At 40.9% G+C, this 18,074-nt stretch overlaps 1 protein-coding gene across 2 annotated transcripts in view; it reads right to left on the bottom strand.

The window, feature by feature from the left end:
- MAOA (monoamine oxidase A) overlaps window positions 1-17,721 on the bottom strand; it is an 86,519-nt gene extending 68,798 nt beyond the window's left edge. Inside the window, exons 1-2 of one of the 2 annotated variants that reach the window (XM_011938653.1) lie at window positions 16,246-17,721; window positions 14,840-14,947 (exon numbers count right to left, since the gene is read on the bottom strand). Coding sequence is in view for 1 of the 2 variants with exons in the window: in XM_011938651.1 (XP_011794041.1) it covers window positions 16,246-16,318 (73 nt within the window). In the remaining variant the exon portion in view is untranslated. The remainder of the gene's footprint in view (window positions 1-14,839; window positions 14,948-16,245) is intronic. The other variant, XM_011938651.1, reaches the window with a different exon arrangement.
- Between the last annotated feature and the right edge of the window lie 353 nt (window positions 17,722-18,074).

The raw sequence follows: 18,074 nt of genomic DNA, 5'->3' as shown, positions 1-18,074 counted from the left end.
TTAAGGGCTTTTGACCTACTCTTTCGAAATATTTATTGAGCATTTTTTTGTAAATGGGATAAAATTGTTAGAAAAGATTCTTAAGTCTGAAGGCAAGTCACCAAATAAAATGTGGCTACTATAAAGATAGCTTTTGTAATCAAATATTTTTTCACATTTTATTATGAAAAGAGAAAAATCTCATCTTAAATCTTTTATTTCATCTTGTTCCAGCATTATGCATTACAGCTCTCCCTTTCTTTCATTTTCCATCATTTAATGGCCACATAGAATCTAGTGATAAGAAGCCTGTTTCTCACCACTCCCCACCCGCATAAGGGAAGGGTTTGATACAAGTATGCCAGTAAATGATTAACAACCAGTCCAGTAGTGGGAAGCGGGGACTGTTTCACAGCATTTAGATTTTCACAGCATTTAGATTTCCATGGTGTATATGCACCCTCATCATAGGTTTCAAACTACTAGTGTGATTTCAGGCTACTAACATTATTGTCCATTAAATCAGCAAGTGTTTATGATATTCATTGGGATGTAGGAGATGTGGGGCCACCTTGGTAAAAGACCATTGGACCAAACTCTCAAGTATCCTAGTGTCAAAATGTGTGATTCTCTCACCCATGTTTTTGAGAGAAGAGGTCTAAGTGAACACTAAAAAATCTACCATCCCCTATACTCAGAGCTCTTCCTCTCCCAAACCATGGCAAACAGAGCTCATTAGGAAGAACAGAGCCCAAGACTCCTGAGTATCCTGTGGTTTTCTTTTTTTCTTTTTTCGAGATGGAGTCTCTCTCTGGTCGCCCAGGCTGGAGTGCAGTGCCGCCATCTGGGCTTACTGCAAGCTCCGCCTCCCAGGTTCACGTCATTCTCCTGCCTCAGCCTCCAGAGTAGCTGGGACTACAGGCGCCCACCACCACGCCAGGCTAATTTTTTGTATTTTTAGTAGAGACGGGGTTTCACCGTGTTAGCCAGGATAGTCTCCATCTCCTGACCTCGTGATCCGCCCGTCTCGGCCTCCCAAAGTGCTGGGATTACAGGCGTGAGCCACCACCACCGGCCTATCTTGTGGTTTTCTGTGAGAGTAGAGAGGTCAGAGAAACTATATTCACAAAGAGTTTGTTAAGGCCTTATTGTGTGAACAAGGAGATATGATAGATTTCAAAATGCAAAAACTTGAAAACAGGAAGATAGCAGATCATAGCACAAGCAGATCTTTAATTAGTTTGCATTAAGTATTCTAAATAGGGACGATGAGTTTATAACAATACAATTCCTCTCCTAATTTCTCTCTCCTCAGTCATTTGCAAGTTACAGAAACCAAAATAAAATAGGTTAATGGATTTATCAGAGAGGTTAAAAAAAAGTTAGTCTGCTAAAAGCACACCTTGTTTGAAAGAGTTCAAGGCAATGTGGGTCCTGGTTATTAGATCAAGAGAGCCTGGGTGAGATGTTATATGCAGCCAGCAGTGGTGTTACCATGGCAACCTCAAACCAAGCTCCAAGTTCTTAAAGCAACTGCCCATAGAAACTGTGTTACCACCAATTCTGCAATGCTTCCAACGACCCAAAATGGCTGCTGTCCCCAGAGAATTGGTATAGGAGATGATTTCACCCACATAGCATGCCTTGGGAGTTAATTTATGCAATGAAGCCTTTGAGGAAATAATCCCTTTGCTTCCCAGGGCATAAGTCTCAGGCATACTGTCACTTTGGAACCTAGCTTCCACATTTAGCCCTGCCTTCTCCACCTCTCCCTGGGTCACTTGCTTTACCTTATTTCTTCAAGAATATTCACATTATTCTATCACAGAAAAGTAAGAAATTCCTCAATTTGACTCATGCCACCCTTTCCAGTTCCTATGTGATTTCTGAATTTCTTTCTACAACACATGATCAGCTGTCTCCATTTCCTAACTTGAATAAACCTGGAAATGTAGTATACTCCTCATGGAAAATGCCCAGTGACCCTGCCGTCAATGCAGACAATCAATATATTCATCTGTCACACTCTGTCCCTGCTACCCTGATTTATTTTTCTTCTTAGCACACATTACTACCTGGCACTACACACACATACATACACACACACACACACACATACACACACACACACACACATACACACACACAATTTTTTGTATGTTATTTAATTAAGCCCACATGAAAATAGGGTCTTTGCTCATTTTTGCTTATTGCTGTATCTCCAGAGCCTAGCATAGTACCTGGCATGCAGTAGACACTCAGGAAATATTTGTTGAAATAATTTATTAATGAATGAATAGAGTTTATAAAACTTCAGAGATTGTAATTCAAAAACACTCACAAATTCAATGGTATGTATGCCTACTGAAGGCATTCACAGTTTCAAAACAAACAAAACAAAACAAAAATCCCATAATGAATTGGCCAAACAAAACACTCCTGGGGCAGGCTCTGGATTGATTCTCCTAGTATTACGTGGACGAGCTCCTGCTATAGAGCTAGTGAAATGTGCAATCACATTTTGTTATTTACTGTGTGATAATCTTAAGAAAGTTTCTTCAACATGTTGCCACAGCTATAAAACAGAGATAATAATTGTTCTGCCTTGGTGGGTAATGTGAATATTAAACAAAGTAACATGTATAATTACGCAGTCAAGTGACTGATGCCTGGTAAATGTACCACTGGTATGAGCTATCATCATCACCATTATCCTTAAGGTCACTGATGACCTCCTTTTTTCTAAGCCTCATGGTTTTGTCTCAATCCTTAAACTCCTTTATGCTATGGTTGGTATTGTTGATCATGTATCTCTCTAAATCAGCACTTCCCAAAGGGCGATCTGTGGAAAGTTAATTCTTTGAGGATGTACACAGAATTTGTCAACATTGTTCAGTAAGATAAACACATCAACACTGTTCAGTAAGATAAACACATTATCAAGTTCATTGTGTTCCAGATTACAATAAAGGTAAAGAAAAGGTGCTACGGAGGTCCTTAAGCCAGCTCGCCTGGAGCGATTTAGGAGAGCTTCCAGAGCTTTTGGCATGATTGGCTTGAACACTATGCTTAATGGTGAAACAACAGTAGCATTAAAATCAGAAACAAGGTAGAAATGCCAGCATTACCAATTTTATTTAACATTATTGGGCAAGTACTAATCAATGCCATAAAGGTGAAGTGAGGTATAAAAGTTAGAGAAGAGAGAAAATTATCATAGTGGATGGATAGTGGAAACTTAGCCTGGAAAATTGATAAGAAGGAATGAATAAATGAATGAAAGAAAAACAAAAAGAAAATTCAAGGAAAAAGATGTCTAGTTAAAAAAATTTTTTTTTTTTTTCGAGATGGAGTCTTGCTCTTTCGCCTAGGCTGGAGTGCAGTGATGCGGTGTCAGCTCACTGCAATCTCTGCCTCCTGGGTTTAAGCAATTCTCCTGCCTTAGCCTCCCAAGTAGCTGGGATTACAGGTGCACACCACCATGCCTGCCTAATTTATTTATTTATTTATTTGTATTTTTAGTAGAGACGGGGTTTCACCATGTTGCCCAGGTTAGTCTTGAACTCTTGATCTCGTGATCCGCCCACCTCAGTCTCCCAAAGTGCTGGGATTACAGCTGTGAGCAACTGTGCCCAGCCAAAATTAATATTAAAAGATAAATATCTACCCTGTATACAATGAATTGGAATATGATGGGAAAAAATAAGCTCACTTCTTAGAGCAACATGAACTCAACAAGAGCTCTGAAAAATCTACCTGAAAAATACCTTCAAAATCACCAAAAGACACAATAGAAGATTTCAACAGAAAAAAATAGTTTTTATTTTTGGATAAAAGGAAACAGTATTATAAAGACCTTAATTCCTCCAAATAAATTTACAAATGTAATGAAATCTCAATTAAAATATTAGTAACTTTTTCTTTACATATTTATTTCTAGACCTGTCCAGGTGAAAAATCACATGGAAAAATAGCATGGCCAGCTTGCCAGGAAATTCCTGAAAAAGCATTATAACTAGCTCAACTTTTCATTAAAATGTATGGCAAAGCTACAGTAAAAAGAGTTGTGCTGGTACAAGATTAGAGAGACAGAGAAATAAGAGCATATGGTCTAGAAATAGCCTAAATTATACAAATCAGTAGGTAAATCCTGGTTTAGTCAATACATTGTGTTGAGACATCTGATTTGGGGAAATTAAAAAAGTAAGGCAGAATCTCTCTCTAACTCTTTACTCAGAATAAACTCAGAAGAAAGATTTAAATGCATAACATAAAAACCTGAAAAAACTAGAATAAAGTAGGACAGATTTTTCTAAAATAATATTCTTGGAATAAAGAATGCTTTCTGTGCAAGACACAAAACCAGACGCCATAAAAAGAAAATATTTGCAACATTCAACAAAGAATTCATTTCTTCAAAATATAAAAAGTTCTCACAAATCAATAAGAAAAATGACCAGACATGCTTTTAAAATAAGTAAAAAGAAAAACAAAATTTGTGAACATAAAGTTTTACAGAAGAAATGTAAATGGCTTTCAATGAAAAGGTGTTCAATCTCACTCATAACTGGAGAAACATAAAAATAAAGTACCATTTTGGCTTATTGGGTTGAAGAATGAAAATAGTTAAAACACAGTATTGACATGGATGCAGAAAAACAGACTCTGTCTTACACTGTTGGTGGTAAAGTAAAGTGATTCAACCTTGTTGTCATTAGCTATCAAAACCTATAAATGGACCTCCCTTTGATCCAGCAATTACAACCCTAGTAAGCTCTCTTACATAAACTTACCCATGTGCTCCAAGAGCTACATACAAGGATGTGGTAGAGGCATTCTTTGAAATACTATACAGCTCGGCCGGGCACAGTGGCTCAAGCCTGTAATCCCAGCACTTTGGGAGGCCGAGACGGGCGGATCACGAGGTCAGGAGATCGAGACCATCCTGGCTAACACGGTGAAACCCCGTCTCTACTAAAAAATACAAAAAAACTAGCCGGGCGAGGTGGCGGGCGCCTGTAGTCCCAGCTACTTTGGAGGCTGAGGCAGGAGAATGGCATAAACCCGGGAGGCGGAGCTTGCAGTGAGCTGAGATCTGGCCACTGCACTCCAGCCCGGGCGACAGAGCAAGACTCCGTCTCAAAAAAAAAAAAAAGAAATACTATACAGCTATTAAAATGAATGAAAGTTCTTTGAAATAAATAAGGTGAAATAAGCAAAGTTGAGATTCCCTGTATATAGTATAGGCCCATTGTAGAATAACAAAAAATGTATATACTTCATACTTGCACAGTAAATATCTGAAAGGATACACAATAAACTATCATAGCAGTTATTTTTGGGGTATAGTGCTTGGGGTTGAAGTGGAATAAAGAGTCATCTTTCAATATACACTCACTTGAATGTACTGCATCCTGTAGCGCATCACTGTGTTTGCAAAGAGAAAACTAGCACACACAAACATTAAGAATTTTTTTCTACCTCAAATTATTTTTCCCCTTAAAATGTTTCAAATACAGCCTACAGATATATGAAATGTGGGCTGTCTTCATGAGAAGCATTTAAGGCATGGATAACAATGGAATATTTCTGCAAGTACGTATACTTACCCCTTCACAAGTATCATAAACCTAGCTAAATTCATTCCTTCATCTATTCACCCATAAAATAATATTGCACTCTTACTAAGTCCCGGGCATCATCCTAGGTGCTGTGATATAGGTGAATATAACTAAGTCCTCATGAAGCTTACATTTTTATGGGGAAAAAAAACAAATAAAGGAATAAATACTAATATTAAGTGATTATGAACTATTAAGGAAATATTAAGTGCTATGAAGATAAACAAAGCAGAGTAAGGGGAGAGTAAGCCATGGAGGTGGGGAGTGCTCTTTTACGCAGGGTCATCAGTGAATGCATCTGAGAGGTGACATTAAAGCAGAGATCTTAATGAAGTAAGGAAGTGAGCCATGCAAGTATCTGGGGAAGATAGGAAAAAGGCTGATGTGCTCAAAGAACAATAAGGCTGGCACAGACAAAGGGAAATTAGTGAGGAGATGAGACTGGAAAAGGAAGAAGAGACTAAGTGACAGAGTGTCTTGTAGACCACAGCAAGACTCTAGGTTTTGGTCTAAGTATGATAGGGGCTACTGGAGGCTTATAAGTAGGGGAGTGATTCATCTTATTTTAACTTATTAAAAGATCATCCTGGTTTCTGTGAGGAAAGCAGACTGTAGTGGGGCAAAAGAGGAAGGAAGTACAGAGACTAGTAAAGAGGCAGGTATCTCTGGCCAAGAGATCATGGTGGCTTGGACAAAGGCAAAAGACCACAATGGCTTGGGTGGGGATAACTGTGGTTGCAGTTGTTGTGGGAAGCCGTGAGATACGGAACGTATTTTGAGGCTACAGCCAATAGGATTTGCTGCTGGAATGGATGTGGTGTATGACAAAAAGAGAGGAACCAAGAATGGATCCAAGCTTTTTAACCTGAGCAATTGGTTAAATGGTGGTACCATTTATTAAGTTGGAAACAGCCAGGTGAAGAATAGTTATGGGGAAATATCAAGTGTCTTGTTTTAGATGCATTAATCTTGAGATGTATAAATGAGCTAAACATGTGTTATGAAAAAATAGAAATGTGTTATAAATCTTTGCATCCCTAGGATGGAGCCTGCACGTTGCGATGCCCAAATGCTTGTTGGAATGAATAGAAGAACCATATACTAAGAAAACAATTTCATGCTTATGTGGATGAGGGCAACAGGGAAGTTTCTAATGCTACCTAGATTATATTTATTTCAAGCAATTAAGAAACATTGACAAGGATAGGGTGCCATGTCATTTTAATGCCTAGGTCAGCCAGCAGATTCTAAATACCGCTAGCACATTTTCTGATCTTTGAACCAGCATTGTGCTCTTTGGCAGAAGACAACAGAGAATGTCAATGTACATGCAAACTTGCCCTTGATATATAAAACCATTCCTATCTATCTATCTATCTAATCTATACCTATGCCCATCTGCATTTTGTACTTCCTTTCAGATACATAATTCTCTGCTTTTGGAAAGGCTAAATCTTCTAATCCCTTTGATAGGCTAAAAAAGATAGGGCTGTCTCAAGTAATAAACAGATGAAAGCTAACAATTAACTTCAATTTGCCCTGAATTCAATAGACTGGTTGTCTAGACAGTCCTAATTTATTTGATTATTGTTCAGCATTCATCTTCACTTTAGATAAAAGGATCTCACTCAAGTTAGGGAATGCAATTCCCCCTTCATTTGTTATTTGCCCCATTCTTTCATTGAAACTTAAAATACACCAGGGACACTCCATACTGCTGTCCTTGGACTCTGCACACTAGGATGGGCTGTAGTTCCCTAAATGTTTTATGGAACATGAGTCCTCAAGAAAGATGCTCTGGGGAGAAGTATCAATGTTCATGGAAGTTGGGACACCATATACTGTTTCTCCTTCTGGGAAATGCCTGGTGCACCCTGGCATATGGTCCTGAGAAGTCCTGCAGCAAAAAGACCCATTTAACTCAGCATTTATCCACCCTCTGCTTTTTAAAAAAAATGTATACCTGAAAACACACTTTAGGAAAGCTTGTTTAATCTCTTATAAGATTGATTGCTCAAATAGCATAGTAAACTCCCAAAGGCAAGGTCCTAGGTGAACAATGCCTAGAGCACAAGCTGAGCGTGTTGGGGCAAGGTTTTAGTGTAGCTATGGTGTACACTCTGATGCCTGCCTAGTTCTATCTCTTTATTCCTGAAAGTGACATCTTTCTTCAACTTTGATATTCATCATCACCTAGGAATTGTACAGAGTACACGGCATGATATATTAAGTTAATTATTATTCAGTGAAGTGGTCTCTGGCCAACAGAATTCTTACATAACTGCACATTTGGACTCTTGGACTGAACACTCCAAGGACAATAAAAAGTATAGCCAAATATCAACTCATATTGCCTCATTTTTGAGGCAATCAGATTTCATCAGATTTTCGAAGAAGCATTTCATTTTTGAGGCAATATGCCCAAAGCAGAAAAGCAGAGAGCAAATCCCATAAATTTTACCCAAGGCATATAGTGATGCACAATTGACAAATATTTACTGAATGAATGAACAGACACATACAAGCAAGAAAATGGTCTTCAACTTAGGCCACAGCTCCAAGCTAACTCATTTAATCTGGAAATGGTCACCTTAAAGGTCATCTTCATTATATTTCAGAATTTATCCAAAATCTATGACACTTCTGTCGAATATTACTTCCTCCATGAAATCCTTTCCTTGTCACTTTCTCCAGGTGGAATTAACTCCTCCCTTCTCTGTGCTGACAGTGGACCTCTGAACCAATTTCAGGTATGAAGAGCATTTCAGGCTCATTGCTGTAACCCCTGTGACACAGAGGTTACATAGAGTCTATTCCTCACACAAGTCACTGAATAGACGATGGGCTAATGATACTTTAAATAAACAATCTTTGAAAACTACTAAAAGAAATCATCTTAACCACCACAGCCTTCCATTTCCTTCACCAATGTTTTCTCCCAAATTCTTTCTTTTCAAAACATGTCAAGTTCACTTCTCTAGTTATCATGGACCTAATATAGCAAATGTAGGTGCCTTCGTTTCCAGCCTGAATGTTTTGACTCTTCATCATGGTCTATTTAAAATTTCATTACTAGTAACTGTCTAATGATGTAATGAATCCTCTGAAATATTTTTCACCACTTTCATGAAGCCTCAGTATCAGCTAAAAATAATTACACTACTAGGACAGTGACACAGAAGAGGTTTCCAGAACACTGGCCTGGTGCAGGGGAGAAAAACATCTATGTGTAAAAGTATGCTTTTTTGGGTGAAAAGGTCCAATAGCTTTCATCAGATTTTCCAAGAGACATTTGGTCCAAAAGGTCAAGAATCACTGATCTAAACTATCCCAACAATCTCTACATATCCTAAATGCACTAGGAATGGACTTTCCAAAAAGGAAATAGATTTGTCATATGAAAGTCATTTTACCTAATAGGGTGCCCCATATTTTTAAATTTAAATGTTCAGAACGCAATAACATTCCCTGTGATGTCTTATATAAATTTCTGTCAAGCAGTAGTCACTATGCTTTAGAGCATCAACCTTCAAAGTAAAACAATAGTAAGGTTTACTGCAGATCTATGGATAAGCTGACAAAGCAAGTCCAGTGAGGTGAGGTACAGAAAGAGCACTGTCCTGGAAGTCAGTATTTTATGCATCCAAGGACAAGTTACATAGCTAAGAATTTTGCGGCATTTGGTAATTCCCTTGACCCCTCTGAGCCTCTGTTTCAGTCCCTTTGGGCTCTTATAGGCCACTATTCTATAACCCTTGGACATGGTTAATATATAATTACTTCAACTCTTAAAGTTTATCATCTGTTTTTTATGTTCTTAAGACTTTTATCTGATCAATCAATTAAATATTGTTAATGAGTGTGCTTTGTTTACTTTGGCCTAGCAACAACTAGAAAAGGGTTTTTCAAGAAATCTCAGAGAAGCCATGGGGAAAGTGTGAATGAGCACCTGTGGAGAGACCCAGGCCCTGATTTAAGTTTGTGAAGAATGTCAGTATGAGAGATAATGCAAACTCTTCCCAGAATAAAGCATAGAAGAAAAAAACGTTGAGGACGGTCCAAGAAAGAAAACTAAAGAGACGGATCTTCATGAAATTGATTAATTACTAAAAATCCATACCAGAAGATATATCACATATAACTTAATCCAACTTCTTGGATGACAAAACCACAGTTCAAAGACTTTAAATTTCCCTAATACACAATGATAGATGGTAACATAACAAGAAATAGATTGTTTGAAGGAAAATACAAATTGCTGGTAAAAACATAAAATATTTGTCATGATAAAGGAGGAGAAACAGTCCCAACAATCAATTTGTCTCAAATGCTCACAACATTTAGAAAACGTTTTGATTCAATTTTTGAAGTTCTAATTACTCAAAATTAAAATGAAAAAAAAAACACCTATCATTATGAAATCTATACATACATATATATACTATACTATAACATCTCATACATACAAGTATATTCCTTAACAACTATTTATCAGATGTCTACACTTTCTAAATCACAGGGCTGGGCACCCTGTATGTAATATAAAACTAGAATACAACCTTAGTCTTTCTGAGTACACTTGAATGCAAATACTGCAAGATTTTTCATAGGTTAAAATATTTCTATGCCACAACTACACAAAGATTGTGACCCAATATTCACCAATAATGGTGTTCCATGTTTCTTTTTCTCCATTATTGGTCTCTGTAATGTATGCAATTATGCTATACCTAGATCTATTGTTAAATACATGTTTCACAATAGCTGAGGATTATGTAACAATTCAAATCAATTAGTATTGACTAAATGCTAAAATTTCCCATTAAATGCCAGATAAATCCAAAAGCTCCCTCAACCATGAAGATTTCAAAAAAAAAAAAATCAGAACACAAATAAATGTAATTCTTGTGTTATTTGTTCAGTATTTAAAAAGTTTATGAAGTAAAATCATCCTAAAAATAAAATATAAAATAGGGGCAGAGAAGTGTCCTAAACAGCACAAAATTAATGCTCAGCCCACATTGAACCTCAGAGTATTCAAATAACTAAGGCACCCAAAATAAGTGGCATTTCTTAAATGGAAGCTTTTCTTAATCACTGCAAAACCACACAGTACATGCTGCCAAATTCTGGGTTAAAATGCCTAAAATGGTCCTAGCAGAATAATTTTTACGGGTGATATATTTCAGCAAAAAGGGAAATTGTGGTATGTTGTGGACTCAGTCATCGGAATGCTGAACATTAGTCATTTTTCTTGCGAAATAGCTTTTCTGTCTCTCAGATAAGAAAAATTCATTCCTGCTGATTTTATACAGCACTGAATTCTGGGCAGCTAGTGTTCTCAATTCTTTTAGCAGAGCTCAGCTGATGGACAAAAATAGAGAGGAGTTCTATTGCTTAAACACTATTTGGACACGAAGAGGTCTTTCTACATGGCACTTGGAATTTAATTGCAAAAAAAAAAAAAAAAAAAATGAAGAAACACTGTATTCACCCAGGACAATCCAGCGTTATGACTAAGGCATTTTCACTGTGCACTCGCTAACCATTCGCAGCTCACACAGGAACAAAAATCATGGGTAGACGTGGCACACTGGGGTCATCTCAATAGCTACCAGGATCACATCCCTAGAGGCATAGGAAACAACTACTGTCATTCCCTGGAACTCTCGCCATTGGGAAATTAAGCACTGCTCATGTCTGGCTTACCCTCATGACTGTATCTGTATTCCTCTAGTATCTCCTGTATGGTATGTCTTTTTTCCATCCTCTTATTTCTACCTGTTAAAATTCTACTTATCTCTCAAGATTCCTGCACTTTGTTCATATTCATAACATTAATATTTATCTCACTGCATTGATATTTATCTCACTATATTCCTATCAATTATTATCTCACTGTATTCATGTCAATTATTCACCCACTTGACTACTTCTTCCAGAAGATAGAAGTACCTTATATACAGGGATGCTACTTACTCATCTTTATATACCTTTCTTTCCCCATGATCTGGTCCCTGCTTAGTATATGGGTAGAGGCTCCTGAAATGCTTAAACAAGACCAGGAGCCAGAGCTACCTCTACCTGTAATGAGTTGCTTTGAGAGATCGAGCATTTCCTGTCCTTAAATGCGTTCAAAGCTACAGCCATCTGGCCCTAATCACCAGAGAGGTGCTGTCAAGAAGATTAAAATCTTAGTTGATTAGACTAGATTGCCTTTTAAAACCCCTTTGACCCAAAGACTCAAATTCCAAACAGACTCATGAAGGAAGTATACATTGTCCCCTGGAGGTGGGCTTTTTTCTTGTTTCCTTTTTTTCTCTACGAAAGAGAGCCATTTCAGAAATTCTCAGTTGAGGGCACATTTTAAAATCTTCCACCGCTAGTTTTCTGTCATTTATTGTATCTGTGGCAGCTCATGAGTAAGAACTAGCACCTGAATTCGGTGACTGAGCCATTATCCTTAAAATCAAATCATGAAATAAGAGATAGAAAACAAGTGTAAATTGTTTGTTAAGTACAGATTACAAGCTCTACAAGAGGAGAGAAAAATCAAAGGGAGCCAGAGTGATCAAGGAAAGGAACTTCAGCCAAGTGTTGAAGGATAGATAGAATATAAATGTAAGAGAAAAGCACTTCCATGTTAAGATCAAAACAGATGAGGCATGAAGGGACAAAATAAAGGTAGTGTAGCCTGAGGACACGAGGCAGTGAGACTAAAGCTCAAACCCATGTTGGAAAAGAGTAGGAAATGCTACTTGTCACGATGCGGGGCGGGGTAGGGAGGTATTTGAGAGACTGCTGATAGGGGAGCACTGAAGGCCCTGAGCAGAGGGGCAAGGTGATGAAAGAAGTGTTTAAGAAAAATCAAGTCTGGGAGAACACTGCATGCAGGAGGGACATAAAGGGAGAGACATTATAGTAAAGGGTGGCCACTGGGAAGGGGGTCATAACCAGGTAGCTTCAGGGGTCAAGAGCTTTTGCAATAACATTGATGGAACCTGGAGGCCATTATCTTAAGCGAAACAACTCAGAAAAAGAAAGTCAAATACCATATGTTCTCACTTACAAGTGGGAGCTATATAATGTGCACACACAGACATAGAGGTATGGAATAACAGACATTGGTGACTGGAAGGGTGTGGGGGCAGGAGGAAGGTGGATGATGAGAAATTACCTAATGGGTACAATGTACATTATTCACATTATGAATATACTAAAAGCCCAGACTTCGCCACTACGCAATCTATCCATGTAACAAAATTGCAGGTGTATGCCTTACATTTATACAAAAATTTTTTTCAAAAAGAGTCTGTCCTGGTGATGGGGGGAGGGAGGTCATCATAGAGAAAGGAGAAGAGAGATAGCCCCAAAGAAGAGTGAGAAGGATCTGCTAAAAGGGTGCAGAAGATAAAAGAAAAGATTATGTCAAAAATTATAGAAGGGATGGTAGTGCTAAGAACAGAGCCAAGGAACTGAGGAAAAGAAGCTGGACTGGCTAGCACAGTAGCTATGGTACATGTTGAACCTGAAGTGTTCAATCGTGAAATACCCAGGAGCAGATAAACTATGGGACAGTTCAGGGAAAGAAGAGGATTCAAATGAGAGACTTGAGAGTTTTCTACAGATAAGGGACAGCTGAAGTCCTAGGATGAGAAAGAGAGGGAGAGAGTACCTAAGAACCCCAAAGTGATGAACAGTGGAACCTTTCAAAACCAGATGCTTGCAAGAATATGAGCACAATGAAAGGGATGGAAAAGCAGCAGTCGGTATGGGATAAAAATTCAGGATCCAACAGCATCGCAGAAAACATGAAAGGAGTTTCAAAAAGGAAATGGTGATAGATGATGAATGGTTAAGGACCAGAGCATTTTAAAGATATCACTAGACCAACAAATCAGCAGGGTTATTTCCCCTCTCAACTATTAACATACTATATATAATTATTTAATTGGTGGTTAGGCAGATAAAAAGAGTTTGTGGTTGTAAGACATAGTCTATTTTATGTTTTATAATGACAAAAAAAGGAGATACATCAAGATGCTGTTATTCTCTGTGTAGAGAGATTAAAAAATAATGTTGCTAATATGGATCAATTCTGAGTAATGTCACTTAGAATATGTACTCTTCTAGGAGCTATATAATAGAAATAACACTGCTGATGCTATGGATTGGTGATGTATTATGAACGTGTGGGTAACCTATCAAAGCATGCAAGTCCTAACGACAGTTATAAAGAACGTCCAAAAGCATATAAAACTGCCACAGGGACTATTAAGTAATTCATGGGATACTGCCAAGCACACACAAAAAATGGTATGTTTCTGAATTCACAAGAATGCTTGGGAAGTGATGCTTCTCACCCGCTCATGAAACACTCAGTTGATGTCCAGGATCTAACATGAGCCACACTTGCAACTACTTTTATTTCAGTTGTGAACCATCTGGGAAGGTACCACAGATAGAAAGCAACGTTTCTGGTCAGTCTGAGTATTAAAATCACTCAGATCTGACTGATGGAGATGACATTAGAGGAAGCCAAGTGCTTTTTCCAGTGTCACTGAAGCTGGCCTCTGGAATAGGGGTGTGAACTACTGTGTAAGAAACGCCCCAAATGGAAATAAATTAATAATTAAGAGTGACCATGGACAGATTCAGGTTTTGTGGGACCTACAACTTATATAAGTTGGGTAACCTCTCTAAGAAATAAGAAAGCAAAATTGCAAATACAGGACTGAGTATGAAACTGGTTATTTATTTAGAATGAGAACCGAAGAGACCTACAGTTATAAGGCCATAAAGCATAAAGTTTATCAGCTACGTGGTGATTTCACCTCTGCTAATGACCAAGTATTGAGCATAAAGTATAGAAAGGGAGGAAGAGCAGGTAATCAGGCAGAGGAAAAATACAAAAACAACGCTCCTTAAGGAATTCTGGAGACCGAACAAGAAAAAGACTAAGAATAAAATCCCAGAAAGAACTCTGAATTGCAGAATACAGATGGTATGGAGATGGGAGAGGACCCAGAACCCCTCCTCAATGTATATAACACATTGCCATCACATTTATTTTCCAGTGATCTACAACCATATTGCTTTTAGGAGGCTTGCCTAGTGGGACCAGATTTTGGGAAACAGCAGCGCACTTCACTGCAGGTACTCAACAAGTGCTTTTTGAATGAATAAACAAATACATAAATACATAAAGAGAAACAAGGTGAAATACTCCTTTTTCTTACTCTCCACCAGGAGCTGCTTTCCTCTGATGCTCCATCATACATGTATGTTTTTGCTGGTACTGGCTGGAACTGTCAAAGCAACAGTTCATGCCAATCTCTTCTCTTGGCCTGTTCAGGATAAAGAGGTGACTGTTTATCCTGAACAGGCCAAGTCAAAAGCTATCTCTACCCAACATTAATTTGTAAGCATGTTCAGCGTCTCCTCGAAAGATTTATATATAAAAATGGCTACTGTGGGGCCACTCTACTTACTCCCTCCCATCATCTTTCTCTTTCTGAATCAGACCCTGCAGGGATAACTCAGAAATTATTAACAACTAGTGGGGGCAGGATAGGTCAGTGTGGTATTCTAGCCCGGGCTGAAAGGTAACAAAATTCCTAAATTTCTAACATTTTACCAATGATGGCAACATAGGTGACAATTAATATATCAATCATGATGAGGCTTCCAGGAAGATACTGAAAAGCCTCATGCACCACTCACTTGGTTAGCCACAAATCCAAGCCTGGACCAGGGGAACCCTGGCCCACCAACTGGCTCATGAAGACAAGATTCAGGTGGTGGTACCTCTTAGTGAAAGAAGGAAGGAGGATACAACAGGGCCCTCAGCCCCTGCTTCATAAAGGGATTCTCTTTGGATAATAAATGCCCTACACCTTCCTGTAAGTTCATATATATATATATATACACACACAAAGTTCATATATATACACAAACACACACACACACACAGGAATAGTTTAAGAGCTCACTCCCACTTCCCCTCTTTTTTTTTTTTTCCTACCTTTTCTTAAAGGAGTCTACCTCCTTCCTCTTCACCCACTAAATTTTCCAGGGAAAATAGAGAAGAGCAGGGCTGGAATAACACTACTGCTCCCTCAATACTACAGAAATCTGTATCCTGATGTTCTGTTTAGGGCAAAGGATATGAAATCAGTGAGGCAAAGCAGCCACCTCAGGAATTAGTACTGCAGGTCTTAAATGGGAGAAAATCGTTCAGCCACTTCCAAGCTAGGTGATTCGACCTCAAGAGAGTTATTGAAACTCCCCAGACCTCAGTTTCTTGGTTTTGCAAAACGGGGATGAATTTAGTTCCCACCTCACAGGACTGTTGAGGACTGAGAAAATCCACGTAAAGCGCTAAATATAACTGCACAGCAAGAGCTAATTAAATATTAGTATTTAATAGTAGTAGTAGTAAAATTATTGTGTCTGACTCCCCCAATCACACCACCAGCAAAACTGGCACAACCCCCACTCCCACCTCGCAGGATATGGGGCCGAGCCATGGCTACACTACACTCTCGCATGCATGAGAGACCCCCAAACGCCACAAGCGCTACTGCAGGTTCCCTACCCCTGACTGGCCATGACCCCCCAGGCCACCGCTACGGTCCACACTGACCTGAAATGCCACCTCCGATCACGACCACGTCGAACATGTGGCCCGCCTTACTCGCCTTCTCTTGATTCTCCATGCTTTGGCTGACACTCTCCTGGGTCGGAGGCACAGGAGTGCGGACGGCAAAGGGTGGGAAGGACCCTTCTACCAACTCCCCCGGGGAGCCCGGGGGCGGAGCCGATCCTTCTTTTGATACCCGGGGGGAGCCGGGCACTGTGGGCGGGGCGAACCCTTTTGCTGATACTCCGGGAGCGCCCAGGGGCGGAGCTGATCTTTCAGCTGATACCCGGGGGGAGCTGGGCACTGAGAGCGGGGCGGACTCTTGTACAGACACTCTGCGAGAGTTATTAGGTTTAGAATGTCCTTGTGTCGGCAGTTGGAAAGGATTACTGGGTGCAGGAGGTTCTTGTATTGAACCCCGCGGAGTGTGAGGCACTGAGTTGGGGGTAGACGCCTGCCTTGACACTTGGGGGATGTTATGGGGTGCAGGAGGTGCTTGTGGCGACACTGGGGAGATGTTATCCGGTAGAGGTGGTCCTGGTACCAAACCCCAGGGGAAGTTGGGCACTGAGGATGTGGCAGACCCTTGTACTGACACTCGGGGGGTGTTACTGGGTGTAGGAGGTGCTTGTATTGACACTTGCGAAAGGTTATTGGGTATAGGAGGTCCCCGTACAAATATCCAAGTGTAGCCGGGCACTGAGGTCAGGATGGAATCAGGGGGCAGGTTGGGTACTTTTACCGAACCCCGTGGGGGGCTGAACCCTGAGGAGAAGACAGACCCTTGCAATGACTCGTGGGGGGAGTTTACGGGCGGGGTTACCCTGTTACTAATACGCAGAGAATGCCGGTGTCCTGGCTGGAGGCTGTGGAGGCCACATCGGAGGAGTTCGAGCGGGTGGTAGACTCGGGGATCCGACTGCTCGGGTTGTAAGCGCTGAAACCCCGGAGGCCACTCTTGGAGTCGGAGTCCATACTTTCGCTAAGACCGGGGGTGCTGATTCGGGAGGGTATGCTGGAGGTCCAGGAGGCGGCCTCGGCCGTTGAGGACGTGCTCCACTGGGAAATGGCTAGCGGATCCGAGACGGACCGCCACTCAGAAAGGACGCTCCATTCGGACGAGTTGTACGAGGTGTCGTCCAAGTTGGAGGCCGGGTTCCGGACCTGGGAAGTTGTGCCCCCGGCTTCGGGCGGGCCCTCCGCCTCGCGCCTGGTGCCGGTGCCAGTGCCGGTAGTGGTGCCAGTGCCGGTAGTGGTGCCAGTGCCGGTAGTGGTGCCAGTGCCGGTGCCGCCGGGGGAGGAGGCTGAGGCGTTTGTGCTCATGTTTCTGGAGCGCGCTGGGCGCTGGGGGCGGTGTTCTGCTTCCCGCAGCTCTTCTCCAGTCGGGCTGTTCCCGGTACCCACTCTTGGAGGCCAGCCCCGGGCGCCAGGCCCACTCAGGGGCGGGGAGATGTGGCTGTACGCCGGCCTGGCCCCGCCTTCCCGTTCTGCCTGCCTGCTCGCGCTGGAAGCCCGGCCACTAGGCGTGGCCGGGCGATGCCACTGCAGGCGGGGGGCGCGGTTGCCTGGCGAGAGTGGAGGAGTGGATGTGGGTGTAGCCGCGTAGTGTCTCAACCTAGTGCTTTCATTCTTTGCTTTTAACTGAAAGCTATCTGGGCAAGAGTGAACTTAAGGAAGCAGATATGTGAAGGAGGCTGAGCCGGGCAGGATCGCAGGATCGCAGGGTGCTGCCCCACTTGGTCTGGCCCCTTTGTGACGTCATGTAGTGCCGTCGAGGTCTGCGCAGCCTCCAGCCGGCACTAGGTTGAGGGCGGGGCGGGGAGGAGCGGGGA

Source organism: Colobus angolensis, unplaced genomic scaffold, assembly GCF_000951035.1.
Source record: "Colobus angolensis palliatus isolate OR3802 unplaced genomic scaffold, Cang.pa_1.0 Scaffold176, whole genome shotgun sequence".
Taxonomy (NCBI): Eukaryota; Metazoa; Chordata; class Mammalia; order Primates; family Cercopithecidae; genus Colobus; species Colobus angolensis.
The sequence above is the reverse complement of the archived record's forward strand: the minus strand, read 5'-3'. Positions and strand labels throughout refer to the sequence as shown.